This window comes from Miniopterus natalensis, chromosome 15 (assembly GCF_054644295.1).
Source record: "Miniopterus natalensis isolate mMinNat1 chromosome 15, mMinNat1.hap1, whole genome shotgun sequence".
Lineage (NCBI taxonomy): Eukaryota > Metazoa > Chordata > Mammalia > Chiroptera > Miniopteridae > Miniopterus > Miniopterus natalensis.
Window position 1 is genome coordinate 12,565,683 of NC_142095.1, and position 26,471 is coordinate 12,592,153.

At 39.0% G+C, this 26,471-nt stretch overlaps 1 protein-coding gene across 12 annotated transcripts in view; it reads right to left on the minus strand.

Moving 5' to 3' along the window:
• Positions 1 to 4,481: 4,481 nt before the first annotated feature.
• Positions 4,482 to 26,471, minus strand: part of RBMS3 (RNA binding motif single stranded interacting protein 3) — a 640,734-nt gene continuing 618,744 nt past the window's right edge. For 8 of the 12 annotated variants that reach the window (XM_087824904.1, XM_016198818.2, XM_087824902.1 and 5 more), the window contains 2 exons: positions 21,456 to 21,536; positions 18,780 to 18,911 (listed from right to left, as the gene is read on the minus strand). In XM_087824904.1, coding sequence (XP_087681030.1) covers positions 18,780 to 18,911; positions 21,456 to 21,536 — 213 coding nt within the window. Of the gene's footprint in view, positions 10,957 to 18,779; positions 18,912 to 21,455; positions 21,537 to 26,471 lie in introns of those variants that run through there. The other 4 variants (XM_087824903.1, XM_016198811.2, XM_016198812.2 and 1 more) reach the window with 1 other exon arrangement.

Genomic DNA, 26,471 nt, shown 5'->3' on the forward strand with positions numbered 1-26,471 from the left:
TTATAATATATGCATGCTTCTTTATGATGTTATTATATTTCAGCAAAAAGAAAAAAACCAAAACCAAACATGAAACAAGTCAGCCCTGAGACAGCAGACCGGGAGGGAGGAGGGGACCATGGTGGCAGGCAAAAAGGCAGAGTTAGATGTATTTTTTACAACCACTGTCTCATGCTCCTTAGATTTTTTCAGATACTTTTAAGGCTGGATCTCATTTTCATTTTCTAATAGCAGTCACTTGTCCTGGAAATACTTGAGTTTGATGCAACTTGTTTATTGGTCTGGCTACTCTGATCTCATCTACGTCTTGGAATGAACATACCTTATGGACTTGAGGTGTACAGAAGACCCTACGCCCAGTTCTTCGGTCCTGTTTGCAGTGCCGGTGTGTAATAGTCATATCTAATTGCTAAGACCTGGCCCCTCTATCAATAGCTGCCTTTACATTACTTGACACTGTGTTGGAGGCTCCAACAAGGCAGAGCATGTTTGTAGGTTGGGTGATTTTAAAGGATTATCATCTGACGTTGTGGAGGGAGTTAGCTCAACTAGCAGCTCAGTTTCTATATGTTCTCGTTCTTGTGGCCTGGGAACAAAGGGATTTGGGCCGGGAGAATCTGTGCAACATTTCGAAGCAGCTGACTATTAACCTCTGCTCTATCTACTATTGTCTTCTTGCCTCCTTCCATCTTCTCAGATATCCATCTTGCCCTTAGCTATCAGGAGGAACTTTCACAAGAACATCTTGTGCTTTCAAGGGGAAATTCAGGACTGAAAAACTAAAGTGAGGTGTTGCTTTTGGTTTGCCTTTACAATTATTAGGGGATTTGCACCTGATATACTCATTGCCCATTTTATCCTGATCTCCACTGTGGGAAGTAAAAGGTATGCATTTTGACAGATAAAGAAGCTGGAGTTTAGAGAGAGAGAGAGAGAGAAAATGTGTTGTAGATGGAATACCTAAAGTGAGAACCTAAGGCCTTTTCAATGCCTGTTCAGTACTTTTTCCAATATTTTGTGATCAAGAATAAAATGATAATGTTGAAATTTCAGATAATAGAAAAGTTATTTTGGACAAGAAACGTATCCCTTTAAGTCATATCATTGGATCCAGCACTACATTAGAGAGAAATCTTTGGCTTTGTATATAGCTGGGCATAAGCTTGCACCATGAAAACATGGTTGAGTCATGCAACTTTTTAAAGCCCTAGTTCCCGCATGTTTAAAATGTGGCCAGCACTTCCCTGGCATGATTGTAAAAAGATCAGTGGTAATAAATCATAGCTGTTACTAGAGTTATGCCCAGAATAGCTGATTCTTCTCTCTTTACTGTCAATGAGTTAAATGTTCCAGATGATTTTGGGAAAAAGGTAACCGTGAAAAGGCAGCAGCAAGGGGCCTGGAAGAGCTTCCATATGTGTGGATGAGAAGAGACTTTACTGCATCCAGCCACAAAAAGGTTAAACATATTGCTCCCAAAGTCCCCAGGTCTTATTTCACACTACAGTGTTGTCATAGCCTCTGCCTACTAGAGCAGGACATCCTTGTAAACGAGAAATTAAAATATTTATGGAGTGTCCATGCGCTAGGCACTGTTAAATGAATGAGGCAATGAAAAGTTATGCCTATCCACTTCGTAGACAGGCTCTTTCCTCCAGAACAAATCACAGAGATGATTGAAACAGCAAGTTATTCCTGGGATGGAAAATGTGAATTGTGTTGGGTTTCTGTGACGAAGATGATGTGAATGGTGTCCAATGCCCTCTTCTGCAGAGGTCACGCAGTCTCAGGCCCAGTGAGGTGACCTCTTGGAAAAGATATTTTTTAAAATGTCCTCCATATTGGTATTTCCCAAAATCATTGCAGAAGAGAAACCTTAGAACCAGGGGCTGAGCTTTTGGATATGTTTTTAAAAGCACACTCTAGCCCTTCATGGATGTAGGTGTCTGGGTAGGTAACCCAACCTTCCAAACCTCATCTGAAAAACGGGGACAATGGCAGTGCCTCCTCAGAGCACTCTTGTGAGGGTCGTGTGAACTCAGGTATGTGGAGCACGTGGCACAGGGCCTGGCACAGAGCGAAGGCTCAGTTAGTGCTGACTCTTGTTCTTGCAGCAACACCTCCCAGTACCGGTTTGCTTGGGAATCCTGAATCCGGGCTTTGGGTTTGGAATCCACTGGAGACTAATGCAGCAGCGCCACCTGCTGACCGCTTTATCACAGTAGTAACCTGTCCCTTCCTCAGGGCAGGAGAGAGGCCCTGGGAGGGAAGGTGCACCCTGCGTCTGAGGATTTAAATAAAAAGACAGCTTTCTGATATATGGAAAGACTTTTTCATCCACACTGTAAATGAAACTCTTCTGCAGAAAATTTAGAAATAATGAAATCCTCTGAGATTAAGTTTGAGCTATACTACTTTTTACTAACTTTGGAGAGCAGCCTCCCTTTAAAAGAGCATTATTAAATATGAATTTTATTGGTACTATTGAGAATTGACAAAGCACTGAGTTCTTTTGGGAGAAAAAGATGATAAAACACTAAAATAATACACAGATATGAGGTCAAGAAATCATGGTTATTTTTTATACAAGGGAGGCCGTGATTCTTCATTCTCTAGTCTTCTTTCTCTTATCTTTATATCTTAAAACAAAGGATTTTTATTTTACTTTTTTACCAAAAGCCTATGGATGCATTTCAGGAAATTCCCAAATGCCCTGCAAGAATTTTGTGCATATGGGTGGTGGTGGTATTCTCTTATTAAAAGTCTTTAATTCCTGAAAAACAAATGAACGTAAAAGAACCATTTGGGGAAAAAAACAAACAAAAAAAAACCCTGATGGAATGTGGGTGAAATTAAATTCAAGATCTTTATTTCAGTCTTATTTTCTTACATTCTCCAATAATTCCATTCTTCCAGCTTTCTCTTCCAACTTCCTCTTCTGCCAAGAAGTGCAAGGTGAACAGACACTCATATAGGGAAAAGGGGCATACACAACACACAACACGCTCTTAGAACCCGGACACTGGTTGGGTCGCTCTCCCTACTCTCTCTGGGGTGCTTATATTCTAAAGCATGACGCTGTCACATGGGAAATCACCTCGATGCCGTGGTAGCCTCCAAGTACAAGTTGTACTCGAGGTCACAGAACAGAAAGGTTCAGAGGCCAATTAAACACAGGGTAAGGCAAAAGTAGGTTTACAATTGTGAGTACATGAAACACAGAGTTCACTCTTGTATTATTAATTATTGCATTATTTTCCATATGAACAACTGTAAATCTACTTTTACCCGACACTGTATGCTGAAAGCACAGGGCTCGTTACATGGGTTTCCAGCCCACAGCACGCAGCAAGGGGAGGTCCACGGAGCAGGTTCACTCACTGAAGGCAGGGTGCAAGAGGGCTGGAAGGACCGCACTAGCTGAATGTTCTGCAGTGTTCCTTTCTCCTGCTTCTCCCTCTGCCTCGTCAACCTTTCCCTCGCTTGGTGTGTGATAAGGACCCGAGGGAGCTTGGTTTGAGCAAGGCAGACAAGAGAAGGAAGGAGCCAATGAAACATGCTTGCTGCCTCTGAGGGAAGGGAAGGAAGGAACTGCAGTTCACCAGTTACCCTGATGAGCTCTGCAAGGGTTACAAAGGATGGCCGAATGAAGGCCTCAGACACATTTCTCATGTATATTTAGTGTATCCAGGCTACACGGTACTTTGTATATATTTAGTGCATCATAAACATAAAGCGTTTTCTTGGTCTTTCTCTTTTTTCACATATACTCTATTTTTTATCTTTCTTAAACATGACTTACTTTGTTGCGTTGAACACATCATATTAATTTTTTTCATCTCACTTGTTTTCCTGTCTTCTAGAGTAGAATTGGATATTCTTAAACAACACAGCAAGTGCATATTATAGCACAGAATATTTGGGGCCCTTGAATATGAGCTTTGAATTAGTTTGGACTATTCTGGACCAGAGAAATATAGTTTCTGGTTACTTGCTTAGCATAGCCATCCACAGCTTGAAAAATGGACGCTTAGGATTTGGGTTGACCTGGTATTTAATCCTTGCGGGGTTAAAAACCACAGGTGTCAAAAGAAAATTTTTTAGTGTTACATATAACTCTCTGTCTCCTGACCTTCACACAAGATGCATCGAGTAGTTGCTGGTGTTAGGCATGTTTGGATAGAGGAGCTGGATGATCACCAGATCCCTAAGCCTAAAAAGTGGGCACAGTGTATAAGGTCCTAGAAAGATCTAAGTGATCTATTACCCCCTACAACCCCAAAATAGTGATTTCCTCATGCCCCTTTGCACGAACAGAATGCTCCCTCCTCTCCCACATTGTTTCCATGAATGGCTCTTTGAGGAATTCTGTAGGAAGCCATCAGCATACGGAATCTAACATGTATAGACATTGCTCCCTCCCACCAGTCCCTCCCCCAACCCATCTCTGGAAGAGTGAAGAACACAATGGCCCTACTGGGTTGATTTTATTTTCATTTTTTATTGAAAGCTTCATCAAAGAAAACAGAAGTTTAAACCTAACATCCACTGATCTACAGAAAGCCCAAGGAATGGGGGAAATGGTAGCTAGTTTGACTGTGGTACAGATGAAAATATTAAAAATAAAACCAGAAACACCATAGAATTACAGAACTTTCCATGACAGTCAGAACAGCAGTACAAAATGCTCTTAAATTAAGTTCAAAATTAGATGCTCCAGAAGTTCCATGAAGTCAAATACGGCCTGAAACCAGGGGTTTAAAAGAAGCTGTGTCCCAATTTTTTTAAGAAATTGTGTACTGAATATTTCATAGCAAGAACACTTTTACCCATATATTTTTAAAATTAATCTTCCAATTAGTTCTTCTTTTTAAAGAAATGAAAACACTGATTTCCAGAATGGAAAAAACTTTTTCAAGTGTCTCTTTGAAATTGTACTTACAGTTCCTGAAAAGTGTGGAATGACTCCTTTTTTATATATGAGGAAATAACATATTTAGGGAGGCGGACAGAGCATCTTTCTTAATAATCTAAGACCAGAGGGTTTAAAATACAAAGTGTAACACTAAAGTTACACTTTGGACACTATTTAAATTTGAAATGATTATTTAAATAAATCCGCTGGATTGTCAAGGTCGTTCAGCCTTAATACAGTAATGAAAAGTAAAAAAACAAACAAAAACAAAACAAAACAATGAATTGTGTGGATTTTTTTTTTGGTGAAAGACTTAAGATAGGGACAAGAGTGTGTCTTTAACCAAGAGCTGCTATTATATTCTCATAACTGAATTCTGAGTTGACCTTTTCTACTGGTTCAAATTTCAAAAGTTAACGAAACCAAAACAGCTTTTTTTGGGGGGGAAGCCAAATTATTAGCTACAGTTTTTTTTCTTTATACTCTGCAAGAATACAGCCAACTCTCAATTATTTGTGGTGGATGGGATGGGAACATCATGGGTAATAAAAAATCAACAGTATATAATGCTCTGACATTAATTTTTACAAATGATTTCAAACTCCTTCAATAAACCAATACTTAACAAAAAGCAAAATAGACTGATTTGAATTTTATTTCCCATTGTTTCTTTTTCCACCCTCAGGGTGACATGTTAGTAAAAGGAAATAGAGCCCCAAGTTTTAAGAGTCGAAAAGAAAAGACAGAGGAAATGCACAAAGTAGATAATTAGCCCTTCAAAAATTGAGAGTGATTGTATTTCTGCAAGATTCCATCACGGGCGGTTACCAACCGGTGTAAGATGGAAGGAAAGCGTGACTTGGTGGCCTAGTGGTTCCTGTGCAGACTCCAAGCCTGATCTCACCTCTGTTTCAGCTTTAACGCTTCCTGAGTGAAGGAAGCCTTTCTTGAAACACCCTTCTCCCTCCCAGAAATACAAAGAAATGAATATTGAGAAGGCATCCATCCCGTGCGTGTGTGACAGGGAGCACATGTATTGGGGTATAAGACCAAAGATCAAAGGTATCAACCATCTGGGGGGAGTTCCCTGCCCTACGTCGTAAAAGATTTTGGGGGCCACTCAGGGATCTTACATTTGGCTTTTGTGCTTTCCTGAGCCACGTAATCTACAAAGGACAGCCTTGACCAAAAGCATTTGGATGAAAAGACTAATGATGTATTTTAAAATGTTTGGTGAAAAGTGTTACATCTGAGTTAGACTCAGCTGCCTTCCAATGCCACAGTGGATGTTATTTGTAAAACGAGTTGATTCATTAATGAAATCCCATTATCATCCGCCACAGGAAGGGGACAGTGCAGGGAATCAATGAGCCTGTTTCAATCACACCAGCCCCTCAGATTGCATGAGAGGCTGTCAGTCCCAGGGAGCTCCAAATTTTGAAGCATGCCAGCCACAATAACATGAAAACAAAATCTCCTCCTTTACTCCCCACTGTGGACAAGATAATACAGATCAAGGGCTCCATGACATGTTTTAACTTTATTTTGAAGTGATCCTCAAACGTGCCAAGTGTTATACACAAATATTATCCTTTCACTTGATTTCCTATCATATGAAAACATTTATCACTGAAACCCACTTAAGAATTTCTGTTTATCAGCTCATCTGCAATGGTGTGTGTGCTCAAATGAAGCATGAGGCTCAATTGTCAAATGTATTTTTAGTCTCCTACTAACATTATAATCTGTCTAGACAGCACATTGAAACTTCTCAGTCGTGAAGACTGCAAAGGTCCTATTTAAATCAAATCTCACTTTGCGTGAATGGAGATTTTAGGCCACTGTAAAAGGTACATAGGTATCTAATGGCATCCCGATTATTCAAATAAATTTGTTTTGGGGGGGAAAAGTACTTTTTTTGTGAATTAAAAATAGTTTTAAAGCAGTTTTGCAAAGGGTCGGTGCATTCTGCAGGTACAGCGAATTTCCAGTCCCATCCAGCCACCTGCTCTCAGCCTCCCAGCTCTAAGGTGAGTGCTTTTAACACCGTGTGGTTTTCATTAGGAAAGGTGAAGGTGAGTCTTACATGCTGTCAAATGTGGCAGATCCGTTAAGGTCACAGGAAGAATTGATTCAGGTGAAGCATGGAGACAACACCTGAACAATTGAAATCTACCAAGGAAACAAACTAACCCTGACCGAACTGGAGTCAGCTAGAGGATTTTTTTTTTAGAATATTATGTCACCTGCAATACTCAAGACATGCCAATGTTCAAGGACAGTCACCAGCCCCTGCTAGTATCACATTTAGTTCACTTAGGGTCCATGACATTTTCAGGAGACCATGAGGAGCCCCCAGCCACTAGGCATACTTTGCCACCCCTGACAATAGCTTATCATTATTTAAAAACAATAAAAACAGAAAAAACTGCACTCCTCCACTGACCATGTGACTACAGTTTGGATGAGATAGTGTTTATCCCGTTTGGATTCTGGCTATAGTTTGTTTCCTAATGTTTAGATTACGTTTTGGCAACTACAGTTGAGAGGGAAAATTGAATATCTGAATAAATGCGTGAAAACCTGGTGAACCAGAATACTTCAAAAGCAAAAAAGATTACAGTCCTAAACAGGATTAAAATAACCAACATATCGATTGTTGATTAAATTAAAATTCCTGATGTCTGCATATATTGGACACATATTTTGGTTTGTTTTATTTGTAATACAATGTAATGCTGCTTACCTGTTGATGCTTTTCCCCCCAGACATGACTCTTAAAACAATGATTAGTTAAGATGACAGATGCAAATTTGAACATGTGCCATTTTTCCCTTCTTTTTTTCTTTTTGACTTGAAATAAGATATTTTATAGAATGGCATGATATAAAAAATCCAAACACAAAACACACATGAATACATAAAATGACAGGTAATTTCCTTTTGCCTGAAGTGGCTTAAAAAAATTGAGATCATTGAAATTTCATAGTTGAAAAAAATGTTTCTGAATGTATAAATAAAGCAGTTGTTTTGAATAGAAACAGGAAGTTACCTAGGCACACTCATCAGCCACATGGTAGCTACCTCTTAGCCTCATTGTTGATTGTGTAAATGAGACTTTCTTTGTATCACATTATTATTATTATTATTATTTTTTACAGAAACAAAAGAAAGCATGTTGGTTTCATATTCAAATGAATTATGCCCAGGATCATCCTTATTTATACAAAGAGTTCAGAGAGTGAAAAAAGAAACAGAAAATACAGTTTCCATACATGTTTGTTTATACCCCCTGAAACTTGGGGGCCCACTTCTCAAAGATAAAACTTAAGTGCCACCCTTAAAATACATGAGAGGCTGAAGGATGGAACAGAAGGAAGTAGAAACGTAGGATTCTTTTGAAAGCATGGAAAATCATAAGGATGGATGTGACCAGTTTGAATTTCTCTGTAGCACGTTCCATTTTCTTGGATATATTTTCGCCTCTAATTTGATCACAAAGATAGGGAGTCACTCTCTAGATTTGAGTTTTCAATACATGGTGTTGCAAATAAGAGAACCAGGTCTGTTTCCACACTAGGCTTTTCTGTTTGTAAGTCACAAAAAGTGGAATATTGACACTTTCATATGAGTCAAACTCATTGCTCATGTTGACCTAATGGGAATATAATTTATCTTTGAAATTTGTTTCAATGTTTTTAAAAGCCTACTTTGCTTTCTTTTATAGTGCACTTCACGTATTTACCTCTTCTTTCTGGACTAAGACAGCTTCCTATGACTCAGTTTGTGAAGAGAGTTTCACTTATTTGATTCTAATGGTTCATTCAGAAAGCAATTCTAGGGCATGGTTCAGTTAAAGTTTCATTGTCCTTAGTTTCAGGTAAAACTGTACAGGCAGAATATGGATTTCATGAACCAAATATGCAGAGATGTTTGTTACATCAATTTAATCCATTTTTGAGAAAGTTTTGCACCCTTCTCAATGCAAATATATCTCCTTTGGCTTTAATGATTGATCAAACCCAATTGTTTTGGTTCTTATTAATATAAATCATAGAATTTCTTGATTGTCAACTAGCATATTAAAAGCTTACCTAAATCCCACTAATAGAGTACTCAATCTTATTGGTCCTACTTGCCTCAGAGAGTTAAACTGAAATAAAAAGGCCTATTTTGTCTTTCTTCTGACAACACCAGGATATGAAAATACAATGAAAAAAGGCAAAAAGAAGATATCCCTTCCCAACTGCAGAATCAAGGTGACTATTCATGGTGGATGATGACAAAGACTAAGGTGCAAAAGACAAAATCAAGAGGTGTTGGAATTTAGAAGGAAGACTAGTGTTACAAATGCAATGAGACCTTTTCAGGAGACCACTCACCACTTAACAGAATATCACTAAGCTTCTTTTTGACAAGTGACCCTTCAGACCAGGTTCAGGAAGTGTCTTTCATTCAAAATTCACAAAAACATTTCAACCTGTTAAAAAAGTGTCTTAGCTGGTTGGTGGCCATCCATACAGGTTTCACTACTCAAGAGAGCTAGCAAGGAAGTGGAAAAGCTCATGGAATTGAAAGCCATTTGGCTCTATCAGTTGGTATCCAGAACTCTTCATGCTGAAACCGCTGAACACAGCAGGTGCAAGATTCTACTAACAACAAATATACAAAAAAAATTTTTCTTTTTGCAGTATGTAAAATACCAGTGGAAGGTAGTTTAAACAAACAACAAAGTAAGAACTGGTCCGGCCATGTAGGTCAAATAAAAATTTTAAGAGAAAAGTAAAGAAAAACAACCTCTATCTTCTGGACTGCAATAGGGTACCACTTCATCTTTGGTATAAAATAGGCCATCCATAGGCTGAATTTGATCACAACTAGGAAAGACTACAGAAATTGTCAACAATTTCTCTATCTATTGCTTTTTTTGTTTTTTGTTTTTTTTTGTTTGTTTTGTTTTGTTTTGCACTTTTGACCATAAGCTCCTATCTACTTAAGTTTTTTGTTTTTTGTTTTTTTTTAATGCTCTTAAGCTAGGTTTTGCAATGTGACAAGCAAAGCTGACTAAAAACTCTGTAAAGCTCATAAAAAAGACTGCAGATAAAAAGCACTAATGCTTTTGCTAGCAATCACGCTTTGTAAATTAAAAAAATCTGCATTCTGCCCCCCAAACACGCATTATTTCTAATGCAGTTGTTTTTTTTAAACCAACCTTAATAACTTTACCATAAAATGTTTTAGCCTTCTCGAATGGTTCAACACTTAAGACAAAGTTCATGAAAAGTCCCAGCATTTTTCCAATTCTTGCAGTTGCCATGGTTTCTTTTTATCAGCAAATTTTCTTCAAATGAAGAAAAACATTTTCTTTTAAACTGTACAGTTTTTTTTTTTTTCATCCTAAAAACTCACAGTCTTAAGCTTCTGCACCAGTTAAAGCCGGCACAATATTTCAATTCTTTCTGGATTTTTTTTAACAAGACGTTGACAGCTTGCCTCGAGAGCCTTTGACGTCCTTAAAATTAAGGCAATTAAGATTCAAGATAAACCTTACCTAAATATTTCTAAGAAAAAAAATTAAAAAACAACCCACATTTAAACAAGAAGGAAAAAAAGAGAGTAGCTTAATTACTGAGGAAGACAATTAGTTTCCATTTCTGCTTGCCCACCTCTTGACATCCGGTTTTCTGTTAAAAAAAAAAAAAAAATCTATCTACACCTTCAGGTCAATTCTGACTTCAAATGTTCTTCCAGATAAAATGTCAACCTTCCATGTTTCGTTTTTGTTGTTTTTCCTCTTCTGGGATTTTATTTTTTTACTTTAATTTAAAAAATGATGGCAAAAAATAAACTGTCAGACCACATGAAGGACCCATTTGCACAGCACACAAAACGCTTTGTTTTCGTTGGGTAAAGTACAAAATTAAAAAAAAAAAAAGCATTCCATTGACGCCTGTGCAAACTGGAAGCCAACTTCTTGTTCAATGAAGTCTCTTCATTCAAGGCAAAGTTTCGGACGGACATTCTTCAGTCTTGTTTATGGTCTGTGAAAACAATTGAACAAGAGTGGTTATTACACAAAGCAACTCTGAAATCTCCTTCTGTGCTCTTGTCCATTGAGGCCTCTTAAAAAGATACTAAGCTCTTTAAAAATAACAGTCATGTTATTTACAATGAAGTTGTAAAAGCATATTGGGCCGATTCAAGTGTCAAATTCTGCCACTTTCTCACAAATATATATTTGAGCCAGAAAGTATGTTCACATTAAATAGCAAGGCTTATGGGTCAAGAATATCTTTCAGTTCTAAAGTAATAAATATTACAAATATACCCAGATAAAAAACAATCCCTTTGCAAATGGAGCCTATTTTTGTTGCCTGGCTTATGTTGTAGTTTCCCCAGAAATTCTTTGCACATGTCTATCCCTTCAAAACTCCCATGGGATTCATCATTCACTCAGTCAGCAAATGTGTGAGTCCCTACTATATACCCAAGATACAGCAATGGACTGTATGTTATCTATGGTGTTCACCAAGGATGTTCACGTTAGTCTTATTGTCCCAGGGAATTAAGTAATGTGGTTAAGAGGGCAAGGAGTTTTGTTCACTTTCCCTCTTCTTCCTTGCTTATATATCTCATCAAGATTTTGAATTCTTGAGAGCAGGGACTATATTTTATTTTCACTTTATACCTTCCAGAAGTCTGGCAGAGTGGCATGCACATAGTAGGTGTTTCACAAGGCTAAAGTAACTTTTACTATATGCCACTTTGCCTGGCCCAGTCCAAATAATGGCCTCTGCTGCTGTCCCATCTCTATTGCAGGGTTGAGCTTCTAGAGGGTTGAACTTTATTCTTAGCTTTTCCACCTACAGATTAGAATTTTGCTAAATAACATCGGGGGTGTGCTATAAAAAGAAGAATCTAAACTATCTGGAGGTCATATGTATGTAGGCGAAGGCCTTAGTGCTCTTAGTGCTCTGCAGGTTTTTCTGACGCTCATTTGCTTAATTTAGTAGAAGAAACTTAGGGCTGCTGCGTATGGTTGTACAGGTTGTTCACTGTACAAGATGCACGGCTGAGGGAGCACAGTGGGGCTAAGCTCCAGCCACTAGTCTGTTCCCCAAACTATGTACTCTGGTGCAGGGCTGCATTCAAACCGAGCAAACGGGCCTTATTCACTTTGACAGCAAGCCCTTGACAATGATTTAAACTACATGGCAGTTAGCCTGGGATGGCCCAGAGGGATTGCTTTTCCTAATTTGCAAAAAGTCCTCATAGGAGTCAGCTATGGCTCCTAGAATCCAGATTAACTTATACCTAGAATTATGTAAGGGCAATGACTAGTTGGTAAACTGAATATATCCATTTTTAACCAATAGTTTAAGTCTCTAGAAGTACCTTTTCTTCTGAGTTATGCAAGAAAGTGAGAAATGCAATTAAAACTTTCATAATAGGAGCAACAATAAGGGAAATTTTATTAGTAGTTGTCATGGAAACTAAGGTATATATTTGATCTTTCTCTGTACCTTTGCTAAGTGTAGACTTGCTCCATTTATCTCTAAAAACCTATCTTGAATGGTTTTGTGTTTTTGTTTATTTTTCGGATCTATTTTTTGCTCCTACTCCCATCTTCAACCCTGGTGTTATTGTACACGGAGCAGAAAACACCTTAAATACCATGTGTCTCTGTAAGAGCTGCTCACTGAACAGTGTCTTGCTCAATGGCCCACGCTGACCAGAGCACCCTCCCTGCTCAGGTGCGTCATGTGCACTGGTCCTGCAGCTTCCATATTCATGAGCTAGGCTGGAGCTGCTGTCAAGCTTTATAACCTTACGCAAATGCTTCTAATAGCCCTCTCCCGTCACTTGCTTGACCCTTCGAGTAGTCTCAGTGTTACATGAAAACAAATGAGGAGAAATAAGTCACTGTACTTTACATGTTCATGGTTGCTAGCTGAAGTCTGAGGGGGGAAAATGTTGCTATTTTTCAGAACTGAATTCACTCCTGTCTACCTTCTCTGTCCCAGGTAAAGTGCACATTTCAATAATAATTGTGAATTGCACTATACCCATAAAAACAAGTTTCTAAGTTTTCAAGGCTGTGATCATTACAAACAAGAATGCTGTAAGTTAGACGGTGAGGTTATTTTAGAAATAAAATTGGCTGCAACTTAAAAAGAGGTATTCGTGTGGATGAGTATAAAAATTATTTGCAAACTGTAAAGTTCTGTGCAAACAGAATATTGTTACTTACAAGCTCAAAGGACATGTAAGCATGGAAATCAAGGATATAATTCACACATCATTAACATACTTACCGTGTACAGGGAACTGGCGTTCAAGAGGAGGCTAGAAGAGTAAAAGACTTTGCAGTTTGGGGTTGAGACAAGGGCCTTCTAAGGTCAGTGTGGATGTTGGAAGATGAGGGCTTTGAATTTAAGATCAGAGGCATCTTGAACCCTCTCACCCCCCAACTCCCCCATCACCACCCCCATTCACACACACACACACACACACACACACACACACACAAAGAAAAGCAGATTGAATAGATTAGGAAGCAGCAAACTATAACCTTAGAATTCTAGGCTTTTCGAGCTGGAACAAGTCTTAGAGATTACCTAATAATTAATATTCCCTGGTGTTGTTCCTCACAGATGGGCTTCAGGTGATGACGTATGAAAAGAGGGATTCTGTGGTCCAGAGTTTTGGGAAAATTGCACACTGGACTCCCACTCCTGGATCACCCAGAGGCAAGCCAGGCATGTGATTAGGGCATCAAGAAGAGTATCCAGTACAAAAAAGCCTGGTTTTGAAAGACGGCCATCTTTTAAATTAGTATCAAAATCATCATGGTGTGGACAATAAAACATTTTGATAGAGTTCTGTAATAGTTTAATATGTTAAAACAAAACTCTTGGAGGGCAGGACGCACTAATCTTTCAGGAGGTAAAACATCTGAAATCTTTGTCTGGCCCTCTAGGAGGTCGCATCCATTAGCATGTTAATAGGTCTGAAGAGAACTGCAATTAAGAAAATCTTTCACTGAGGTTACAGCAGGTTTCCCAACTCCAGGGAAGGTTGGCTAATCCTCCCCAGTACCAGAAATCTAGTTTATACTCCTCAGAGGACAATCTAATCTCTCACTCTAAAGAAGAGGGATAGGAGGCTCCGAAGGGTTGAATGACAATTAGTCAGTGGCCAAGATGGAATTTGAATCAAGGGCTTTCGATTTTGCATATTAGAACCTAATGCTGCTTGAAAACAGTGTTTCAAGTCCTTCTTGTTTTTAAGATTTCCTACAAGCACAAAGGAAAACTGATAACTTGGGCAGGGACTGAAATTTCCATGGAATTTCCAAAATAAACCACAGGTACCAATTTTGCCTTTCCCGATAAGATTCCAGAGTCCCTTTTGTAGTAATAGTGTCTTTTAACAATGGAAGAAAAAGAAAAAACATGAATACAAATGTGAAGATGTGTTTTTTAGCTTGGGAAGTAAAATCTGGAATATTAAAATATTTGCTGACATAGATCCCCAAAACATTTATCCTGTGGCCTTCTGCAGTGATGTTTCTAATTTACTTTAAAATAACTTTAGTATTAGACATTATGATGTTAAATGTATGTGTGATGGGTTAAACAGCTTTTCAGGGGCACTCAGCTACCAGAATCAGAATTTCACACCCCACAGGAGGTCAGCTATCACTTAATGAGAAAGGACAGAGGTTGGTACAAGCACTTTAAACTATCCATATCTCAATTAACATAATGATTGTTAGAAATGAGCTGCCTAATGAAAGTAAGGGGATGACAATTAGTATAATGAAGATGGAAATAAGCTGCTATTTGTGAATCTGGAGTACTCCAGAGAACATGGATTGTCGAAAATATTTTAGAAATACCACTCTTCCATGAACTGAAAAGATAACAGTTTTGCAGAGAAATTTGGAGCCTATAACTTTAAGGATTTTGCTTGTGCCTTGACCTCAAAACAAGACTGTTCGAGTAGATTTCTGGTGGCCTTTATAAGGATAACATAGTCCTCCCTCGAGAAAATGGTAGAATCTAACCTGAGTGAATTTTTCCACTTTGAGTGTTTTTAGATTATTTGAAAGAATAGCGCTGGGGCTGTAAAAGAAACGTCCGCGAGGCAACGCGAGTGGTTTCGGCACGTCACACATTTGAAACGCTCCGTGTTCCAGGGTGCTTTCATCTCTGTCACGTTGCAGCAACGAGCACACCCTGCGGACCATCCTGTAACACACGGTCCAGCATGAGTGCAAGGAAACGTCAAGCGGGGACACCCCTCACCATAACTCTCACCCCACGAGGACACGGGCTGGGGGGCCTCTCATCTCGATGTTTATTATCTGCGCAGAGCTCTGCACTAGCACCGTAAGAATCCATGCTCAAGGCGCATGACCATGGTGCCACCAGTTTTAAACTTGAACACTTCAAGTTTTCTGAGGTCAGATCCAGGCTTCCTCAAATATTTCGAGGAATAATGCTTCTTTGCATGGACTCATCATAAGGATGATTCAATTCCTCATCTTTCTCCACAAATCAGGGCCCCTGATTTTATGTCATCTGCCCCTGTTCGTGGCATCAGTAACCCCACGGTATTGCTTGAACTTTTAAAAGTCCTGGCCCCTCGTTTTCTTACTTCATTCTATCTCCCAACCCCCACCATTACACTTGCCACCGTCCTACTTCAGAACTCTGTTCCCTTTGGTCTGAACGACGGCAATGATAAGACTGTCTGTTACACTGCTTCCAAATCCAGCTACTTCAACTGGAAGAACATGCAAAGGACTAAGGAAATGCTGTTCAGGCACCTGGGTATGGTGCCTGATATGAGAATCTGGGTTCAGTCTGCCTCTTTACACTATTCTACTACTCTGTATCTACTTCTCAAAGAAATGTTCTGAGTTTCCCCACCCTGGACACTGATCAGGACATTATTCCACCTGGAACATTGCTCCTTCCTGTAAGAACACAGTTCCAGTTGCCACAACCTCCACCGAAGCTTACACAACCAAGAAAAATTAAATGCATTCTTCTATGACTTATTATAGTACCTTAAAGAAGAGTCCTGTTCATTTTCTTCCTTGCAGTCTCCTTGTCTATGTGTAGATCTAAATCCTGTTCTAGACTGAAAATCCTCGAGGGCATGGATCCTGTCCCTTAGCATAGTACCCGGCATAAGGTACTGTAAGTGAAACAGGGCCTAGGTGCGAAGGCGGATGGGAAGACCCTCACCAGAATCCACGAGAGGCAGAGATGCTCTCTCTGGGCAGGCAGAGCACTCGCCTCTCCATCACATCGTACAATGACCATGAAAGGTGGGGACCCTGAGAAAGAGCATCTTATCATGGGCTGACAAGTAGGGGCGGCTAGAGCTAAGTTATTCAGGCAGGGAGAGGAGGAGGGTCTGGACAATTGCAAGAGGGGGAAATCTGCATCCTGAAAGCCATCCTGAAATATATCCCTCTATACCCAGTGTCCATTGGTAACAGAGTCATTGAAACGTAAATAAAATTCTGTCATTTCTTCTCTTAAACACCTCCAAAGGTTTTCTAGCTCACTTAACATAAAACCAGGGATAATTACTCAACACAAAGTCAAGTATCTAAAGAACCGAAGGCTCTAAAAAAGTTAACCTGTTCAGCATCACCTTCTACAACTCTCGCCCGTGGCCCTGTCCACCACACTTCAGCCTCGGGTCCCCACTCCAGATCTTTGAATTTCTGTCTGCTCTGTCTAGAATGTTTTTTCTCCAAAGCTCCCCGAGATTAGCCTCTAGGTGTCTTTCAGACCAAGTCTATACGAGAGACTTTCCCTGATACAAATCTTAGGTATCTACGCGGTCACTTTCTATCACAAGAATCTTTTTAAGCAGTCTGCTCTGAAATTCTGTTTCTTTTTGATTACAGTGGTGCCTCGGTTTTCGAACGTCTCCATTGACGAACATTTCGGGTTACAAATGCTGTAAACCCGAAAGTAAATGCTTTGGTTTTCGCACATGCCTCGGAAGTCGAACATGCCCCGTGGCTTCTGCTGAGGGCAAGATCCTGAGGCCTAGCCGTCGGCTGTGGATCCCTCGGTTTTCAAACATTTCAGAACTCGAACGGGTTTCTGGGATGGATTACATTTGAAAACAGAGGTACTATTGTATTTGCTGTTTGACCCATGATTCTGAGTCTGCTCCTAGTAGAAAATAAACTCCAAGAGTGGGGGAGGTGTCTGCCTCTTCCATCAGTCTTTCATTAGCATATAGAATACTCCCTGTCACATAGTAGGCACTCAATCAATAATTGTTGGTTGGATAAATGAAAGCATAGTTATTTATCCAGACATCATTAAGCTGTTAGCAAGAAGGGTCTAGGATCACTGGTTTCCTCATTGCACTTTAAAACAGACAAGGCAGTTTCGCCTACTCACAAAGCCTTGAAAAATTATTGTGGCAAATACAGTATCTCTCGTCTCCCACCAGTGTCTCTCACTGTGCTTTCACATCACCAATCTCTACTCCTTTCCCCATATAATCTGCTGAGCAGACTAAAAAAAATTCCAATATGCTTGGAACTGAGTGCCAGAGTCTACCATATTGTTGGTGCATGTAATTCACAGGCTATATGTGAATTAAAAGAAAAAACGTTTTATTTACTCGATCTTTTCTGAAAGTTATTATGTGATAGTAATGATGATGATGATGATGATGATGATGATAATACCTTATATTTGTAAGGTGAAGAGTCATGTTCTGATTACATTTAACTCACAGGACTGACTTCAGAAGCTAAACCACATATAGAAGACTTCATTACTGTGATTAACCTTTCAACAACAAACAAGTCTCTTAATGTGAATTGAGGTTAAAGAGAAATGATGATGAAGAAATGGGACAACACTATGCAGACAGAAAGGATCGCTGGGAATTCTCTATTTACCAGGGCTTTCATTATTACCTGCAAAGTAGAATAGTTTGCATGACAAGACATCTGTATATGGAGTGAACTTTTGTTCATTTCTTTGGTTTCAGTCAAAACCTCTCAAATTTTAATCTACATAGTTACTCATCACAAAGCCAACTGTACTTTTCTTAAGTGATTTAAGAATTTGCAAGAGTAATTCTGACTTCGTGATTTTTGCTTCACCATTTATTCCCGAATAACACCCTACTCCCTGTTTTATATTTTACAGTACCAGTTTTTGTGAATGATTTCAAGGGATGTTCAAAGCAACTCTGCAAGGAGAGTGTTACTGTTTTTATTTAAGAGCGAGGAAACGGAGACCGAGATGCAGCCTCACTATTTAGTTTCGTGTGGGGATATTAGAGTTGTTCCAAAATATGGATTCATATGGTAGATTTTTTTTATTTTTGGTAAAAATGAATGCAATGCTCCTTTCCGCGCCCAAGCCTTTTGGTAATGAACCCTGGGTTTGGCCATGTGTCGTGCTTTGACCAAAGGGGCGGCAGCAAACGAGTCACAAACAGAATTGAGAAATGCTGGTCACCTGGGCTTCCTCTCTCATTCTTCAGAGTCTGAGACTTCTGTGTGAAAAGCCTTCCAGAGGATCAAAACCGTGTGGCTCCATCACTTCCATCGCTCCACCAGCAACCAATGCGCACCCAGCAGCAGAGCTGCAAAAGTGACGGGCGGCTGTCCCCAGACGCTTGAGCAAGTCCAGTCAACTGTCCACCTGAGGTCAGCTCCAACTGCCAGCCCACATAATCATGAACTAAGTAAGTGCTGGGTGCTAAGTTTGGGATGGTCTGTACTGCAGCAAGAGCTAACAGGTGCAACATGAGAGTGAAGTCAAGATGGTTGATCTCGAGGGAAAGAGCTTAGTAGAGCCAGAACTTACTTAGACTGTTGGTAAGAATATGCAGATGCATGTTCATTGGATGTGTCCACTGCTATCTGTTGCTGCTGACCACTGGTGTCCTGGGATGAAGGTGCCACTGTCTGGGGAGAGGTATCAGCAACAACACCCTAAGGGGGCAAATAAGAACACCAAGCTTTATTAGCTTCAGCAAAAAGCCCTCTTCCAGACTGCAGGGAATACCACTCTCCTATTTGGCTTGAGTATAATTGCACTCAGTTATGTGAAGCCACAATAAGTCCTCACAGGAAAACCACAGAGCATATTTGGATAAGGGCTGAGAAATTCACCTCAATGTACAACCAAGGAGCCTTCCCATCAGAAGTCCTTGGAGCAGTCAAATGGTCAGAAATCATTTTGCCCATACTTGGAATTTTTATTTTTATTTATTTATCTATTTATTTATTTCAAAAAAGATATCTTTATTGATTTCAGAAAGAGGAAGGGAGAGAGAAACATCAATGATGAGAGTCATTGACCAGCTGCATGCCTCCTACTGGGGATCGAGCCTGCAACCCGGGCACGTGCCCTGACCAGGAATCAAACTGGGGATCTCCTGGATCCTAGGTCCATGCTCAACCACTGAGCCATGTAGGTTGTATTCAGCCACACTAAATGGTAAATTATTAATAAAAAAATTCATGTAGGATTTCTACAGAAACTGTATATTCAAGCATTTTCTTGGGATAGTGCACTGTACCATGTCTATATGATCAGGCAAAGCAATGAACGCTGACCTTAATAAAAATCAATGTCAGTGTTTGGAATTCTTTTAAAAGAATACTGTTAAGAAAGTCTCCCTTCAGCAGTTTGATTTGTTTTATTTTGTTTTCCACAATATAACCTGGAATTCATTAGAGGTTTCAGAAAAGGAGTTCAAAAACTCCTTAATTCTGATTTGCTCCTTCCCTTACCCTTCATTCTCTTGATCTCACAGATGTCAGCAAGAATGAATTTCTCAGGTTGGTCATCTTTTGGGATACATACTGGTTTCCAGAGAGGCACAGGTGGTTTCCTTTAGTAATTACTAGGCCTAAAAAAGGCGTCTGTCTGAATATATTCTCCTGGTTTTACTTACAGCCTTGGACACCTGTAGTGATGTTGGGTTTCAAATGTTCTTGGTCAACTCTTTGCCAAAGAAGATCCCTGAGATGCTTAGAATCTGAAAATTCTCTTATATTAATTCAATCCCTTTTCTCACAAATACTATTGTGCATTTTTTTCTGAACTTTCCACCACTATTGTACGGAGACAGGTGAATTTTTCAGTGAGTACTTTTACATAGAAAAGAAATCAGTGCTTATCCTTATAAACATAAATTAAAGGCAATATATCAGAGTGTGCTTCTATTTTTCTTAAGGAAAGACTTCTTTTTAAATTCTAGGTTTCACAATAATTAGACAGTTTTTAATAAGCCACACTGTTGAATGTGTCTCATTATTTCATGGTCATCAAAATGTTCCTATTCTGTTGAACATTTGGTGTTGAAATGCAATTATGTGGCAGAGATTTATGTTTAAATGTCCAGGTTCATAATTTCCTCATGTTCTAGATGCTTTCTGGTAGCTAAACATAGCAAAGAAAATGTGTTTTAATTGCATAGTCTTAAAATTCTGAAAATCCTGTTAAAATCTGTTTAATAATAACTGACACATTCTTTGGGGTCTACAGGTTTGGGACACATAAACGATTTAAAAATTGGGCCTCTGTGGGCTCCTAAATTACATGATAGTGTCCTCTTAAAAGCCTGGGTTTCCCAAACCTTGGTAGCAGCAAAGGACGAATGGGTTAAAGAAGATGTAATGTACATATGTATACAGTGGAATACTACTCAGCCATAAACAGTGAAATATTGCCATTTGTGATAATGTGAATGGATCACAAGGTACCATACTAAGTGAAATAAGTTAGATGGAAAGACAAAAACCATCTGATTTCACTCATATGTGGAATATAAAACAAAAAATTAATAAACAAACAAAACAAAAACAAACTCATAGATACAGACAGCAGATTGATGGTTATCTGAAGGAAGGGGGTGGAGGAAGGGCGAATGGGTCAAACATTTGGTGATAGATGGAAACAAGACTTTACATGATGAGCTCCATGTAGTATACACAGATGTTGAATTATAATGTTGCACACCTGAAACTTACAGAATGTTATAAACCAGTGTTACCTCAATTTTAAAAAATGCAAATTCTGATTCTGTAGGTCTGGGTGGTGTCTGAGAGTTTGCAGTTTTAAACAAGCTCCCCAATGATGCCCGCGGTGCTGGTCCAGGGACCACTCTGAGTAAGAAGGCACTAGAGAACCAGCTCATACAAATAGCTGCAAACTCTTTTCCCTCCCTATTTATGTGTATTTGTGGTTAATATTTGATGGGGTAGAGATACGGCCTCTGATCTTTTCTCTAGATACGAAAAAGACACTTCCCTCATACCTTATAGCAAATTAACTTATTTTATGTGCAAAGGAAAGCCCAGGCAGAGCCAAGTAAAGGCACACATTTTCATATCCTGAGCTTGCAATTTCAAATGCCAGAGCAGCACAATCACACACACATAAGGGATCCTTGGGTTACGGGGACCACACTCTATGTGGCTGAGATGTATCTCTCCGACCCTCTTTCTACAAGACAGAACCAGACTTACTTCAATAGAAACAGCTGTCGGAGGCACAGGCGTGTACTGGGGAATGTAGGTCCCTTGCATAGGAGCGGCAGCAGTCATATACTAGAGGGAATCAAAGAAAAAGGCAGGTGAACTTGGGATTGCAACCAACGAGAAAAGCAGACATCACATGAGATGCGTGGCCCATGGCCGCTGCATGATTCAAGTTAAACTCTAGCTTGACCCAAAATAGGGCAGTTCCTACCAGCATAGAATTACTTCTTACTGATTCAGGACTAACGGCAGCCCACCGCCACAGTATCAGTACAAGCTAACTCACCCCTACTCGCTCGCTTTCTCTTTGGAAACAGTCTCTATCAGATCTCGAATATTTCACTTTCGTATCTAAAGCGTAAACTCCATGAGGACAGGGATGATGCCCTTTTTCAGTCTCTGTTTCATTGCTGGCATCTATCACAGAGTAGGCTCTCAACAAATTATTTGTTGAATGAATGAATCATATTGTTAGTACTAATTTCTTGTCTAAATAAAAATAATAGAGGGATGATCCAAGAAAGACTTAGGCAGCAACATTCAGAATTGGGCACATGCCATCATTTTGCTATTGTCACATCACCATTTTCTATACGTAAAAACACAGTGTTGCAGATAATACTGAAGCTTCCTTTGTCCCCTCCCCACCCCATTCTCATGTCATCATCAGGATTTCCTTTTCAGCTCTTTGAACTCTCCAAATTTTCTTCATCCAAATAAACAATGGAATGTTCAAACCATTTTTCACTAAGTGGAGCATTCGGTAACATATGTATTGGGGATAACGGGTATTTTTGCAACGAAGACAAGGAGCCCCAAAGAAACATTACATCGTCACCCAGCAGAAAGTATGACCCATATTCCTATTTCCAATACACATCCCTCCAGCAAATTCCAAGTTCTACTCTTTGAGAATAGAATTTTCTATAGAATCAACTATATTTCTGAGTTTCTAAACTTGATGAACACTATAAAACTTTAGAACCAGAATCATCAATTCACATAGATTAGAGAAATCATGTCTATGACAAAAAATCACAAGCCTGTGAATATTTATTCTTCTAAATTTGCTGAGTTGAAAAATTAGGGCCATGCATAAATATGCAAAACCCAAATTACTACGTTTTACGTAGCTTTCAGTATCCAAGAGGCATGATGATTCTGAGTCAAGGGGATGTCTGAATGGAGACTAGCTCATCAGTTGTTTAATATTTATGGAGAATTATGGCAGTAAAGCAATTCTGGAATGAATGCATCTTCACTGTAAACTAAGCACTGTCCTACTGTATCTATTTGCATAGACACAGCCTTAATGAAAAAACTCCGAATCCGACAAACTGAACTGTTGTCTGTTAGAATAGAGTTAGACCAACCGAGTGCAATTCATATCTGTATTGAACAGCCTTGTAACTTGGACCAAGAGCGATCCTTTGAAAGCTCTGGTGGCATTGCTAATTGAGCTTTATAGTTGAAAACTGTCAGAGGTTTCTGTGCCCTGTCCTCTGTGATCTCGCAGCATTCATCACTCTTCTATTAAAACTGTCCAGACTATTATCTCCTTGAAGGCATGGACCAAGTTTTACTTGTCTCTGGATCTTCAAACTCAACCAAATGCCTGCTTCTCCGTAAGTTATTGTCCAGCGGCAGAATAAACTGATACGAGTAGAAAGCCTTCCACTTCCAATTCCAATGACAAATTATCAATGTTAGCCATTGATAATTCTGAGCTCATTACATATATTAATTTTCCCAGCCCCAGAGTGTGTTTATATAATGTTTAAATAAATTCCTAATCCAACTCATTGTCCTCGTGTCCTTAAGCAGGTAATAGGTATTCAGGTATCTGATTGCTACCCATTTTTAAAATAAGTATAGAACTCTGGAGTCACATTTCAGCAAATATTATTTCACATCTAGAGCCCTGTGGCAGGTGTTTGCATTACCAACAAAACTGCTTTGGAGAGGACGTCGGGGAATAATTATAGTCCCCTGACTGTTTCAGACAGGTGCTTTGACTGTGTTATATAGGTTTTAAATATCCTTTGATTTAGTTTTCCCTACAATGTATTATAGAATGCTAGGCTCAAGTGAGAAAAAGCCTTCTGTGTTCCCATGCACTTGAGCAATGCCGCATGCTATATTCTTTTCTTTGATATTGACATGTAATAAAAACTCTTGAGGAGTCATTATTTTACAGCAGCCTAGTTAAAGTTCATTAAACCAGCATTTCTAAACTTTTTTTTTTGTAGCACCTAATCATTTTGCTTAGAACTAGTGCTCTGAAAAAAAATGTGCTTTGGAAAATGTTTCTTTGATTCTCAAAAATCCTAGTAGATTTGTAGCAAGTGGTAATACATTTTTTACCAACTACGAATTTATCTCAGCACAGAGTTGATAACTGTTGTGGCTCATTTCTACCCTTTTGGTCATGATTTTCCAAGAGTTATAATATGCTAGGAAAGGATAATCCATTTCGGCTTTGGTTGTTTTCTATTCCAGTTAGTAATTCCAGACTTTGTAACTGGGCCTAATAAGTGAGTATCCGTGTCCTTTGCATAAGACGATGACCACACTGGCACCCAAATGCTGGCCAGGACTTTGATCCATCTCTGCTCCACAGCTGGCACCTCGAAGGAGGCGGTCCTGTGAACTAGATTTAGCGACATGGCCTGAGCCCATAGAAAGCAATCTTCACTAGCTCACAGGAGAATCGCCCCATTTTTTTGGCCTCTCAGGCCTAATGGGAGTTCCTAGGCGGTGTAGTTAATGGAAAGCATTTGCTGCAGTTTTTAGCTAAGCTTCTTCAAATGGGTTATTCCGAACCTTATCTGTGTTTTGTTGGGTAAAACTGAATCAGCAGATCTTCACGCCTCCCGTGACATTCAGTGGAGTGTGAACATGACCTAGACTGAACTGACTACAGTGTAAATTCACACTCATCTTCTGTTTAGAACAGTGCTGTGTGCTAGCAGGGTGGTTCACCCGCTTTACAGACTGAGAAACTGAGACCTACATATAATGGGAAAAGCTCCAGTTCTTCTCCCTGTGATTCTGCACACTTTTCAGCCCACTTCATTATCTTCGAAATTAAGTAAATAAGGTTTTAAGACGTTCCTTTTGCTCATTCCCATGTAATATAGATACTGTTTTTTTAAATTAATGGGCTTGAGTTCTGATTTAAAAATAGAGAATAATATGTCTACCATTAACATTTTGTCTTTCAATTTCCATACTTTAAAAAAAAAATTACTTTATACTCAGAACACCTCATTTTCTTCTAGGAGCATTACCCTAGGTACTTATTTATTTTATTATTTAACTTGTTTTATGCTGCTATTTTGAAGAGAACCAGTAGAGATTTTATAGTATAAATAAGGTCAGCTCAGTTCAATGTGTGTTCTGTGTGTGTATGTATTTTAATGGAAAAAAAAAACCCTACTTTCAGGTTGCTTTTTTCTTTCTTTTGTCATGGAAAAACTAATAGTGCTTGATAAAGGAGTTTGAAAATTAGGAATAAACACTTCAGACAAGTCGATGCTATGGAGTTTTATACCCTGTTAGACTATTATCTCTGGATAAACTTTCGCAATAGACCTCTTCCGCAGTAGACAAGTACATTCTAGGGTAAAGCCTCAAGAAGTGACAGCCTTATAAAATTAGGAGCAAGTGCTTACAGGAAATGGTTACAGTTACATGTAAGATCAACTCCCAGCTTTATGTAATTGGTGACAAAACCCCTGCATTTTCTTTGTAAGCACACAGTTTGATTTCCTTAAGAGATAAACTACAGTCAGACTTAATAATCCAAGCTGCACAAAAAATTGCTTAGATTTGGGTGCTTCAGAGGTTGCTCTCATTTTATTCAGCTAGCAAATGACATAGGACCAAGAGAAGGACCTGCGATATAAAAAAAGCTGCCCCTTTGACTTGGTTCATTCCCTTGGATTACTTATTAAAACCACAACAAGAATGGATGTCCATCCTTGAAGCTAACTTCTCTTATGAGCATTTCTCAAAAACTAGAAAAAAATCTACCATAATTCCTTCATGAGTGGAAATTATTTTGCATTTTTTTGATACGACTGATGGGAACATTACAATGAGATGATACAGATAAAATGAGCAAGTTTATACGATATTTCCTTGTAGGAGGCAGCACAAAGTTGGACGTGACTTGATATATTTTATTTTTTGGTAAACAGTGTGATGATTTTCACATATTCTGGAAACACCAGATTTCCACATGCATGTAGGAGACCTGGATAGCCATTTTCAAACTCACAGGATAAATTCCAGATTCCATCACTTGCTCCAAGAAGTCTAGACACTGCATCACCAAGATATTTACACAAAGAGAGGGAAAAAATGGTGAAACTGGAGAGGAATGGTGTTTTTGCCTGTTTAAGTTAGGACAAACTGTTTCTGTTACCGGGGAATCATTGATTATTCCCAAGGAAACAACAAAAGAAAACTTAAATTTTTAGCTTTGGATTTACTTTCTTTTCTACCCCCAAAACAAAACAAAGAAAAAAGTCTTTGATATATTTCTAGTGAGGAAAGAGAATATTTTGATTATTTATAAAGCAAAGGAGTGGCAAGAAAGTCCTCACATTTCAATTTTTAGAATTTACTAAAATAATTTAACAAACTTGCTCATTTGGAATTATCATTATTCTATTTAGACTGTAAATTGGTGCTTCCAGTCCTTGCTATAAAATTCATAAATCTGCTTAACAAATTTTAGCAAGGAGAGCTTTCCAGGCTCTATCAAACTCAGAAAGTCAATGGGAAATACAAGAAAGTTATAAAATGCACCTCGGAAAAGAAGTTGAGCAGAGAAAGTAGCAATTGTGGCAGACGATGCTGACAGCGTGCAGTGTGAATTACTTTTAAGATCATCTAGCACAAAGTTGCTCCTAATAAAGGAAGTTTGAGGATATAGGGAACAATCTGAGTTATGATTCATCAGGGTTGGGTGGGGAGGCTGAGGGATAGGCACTGTGT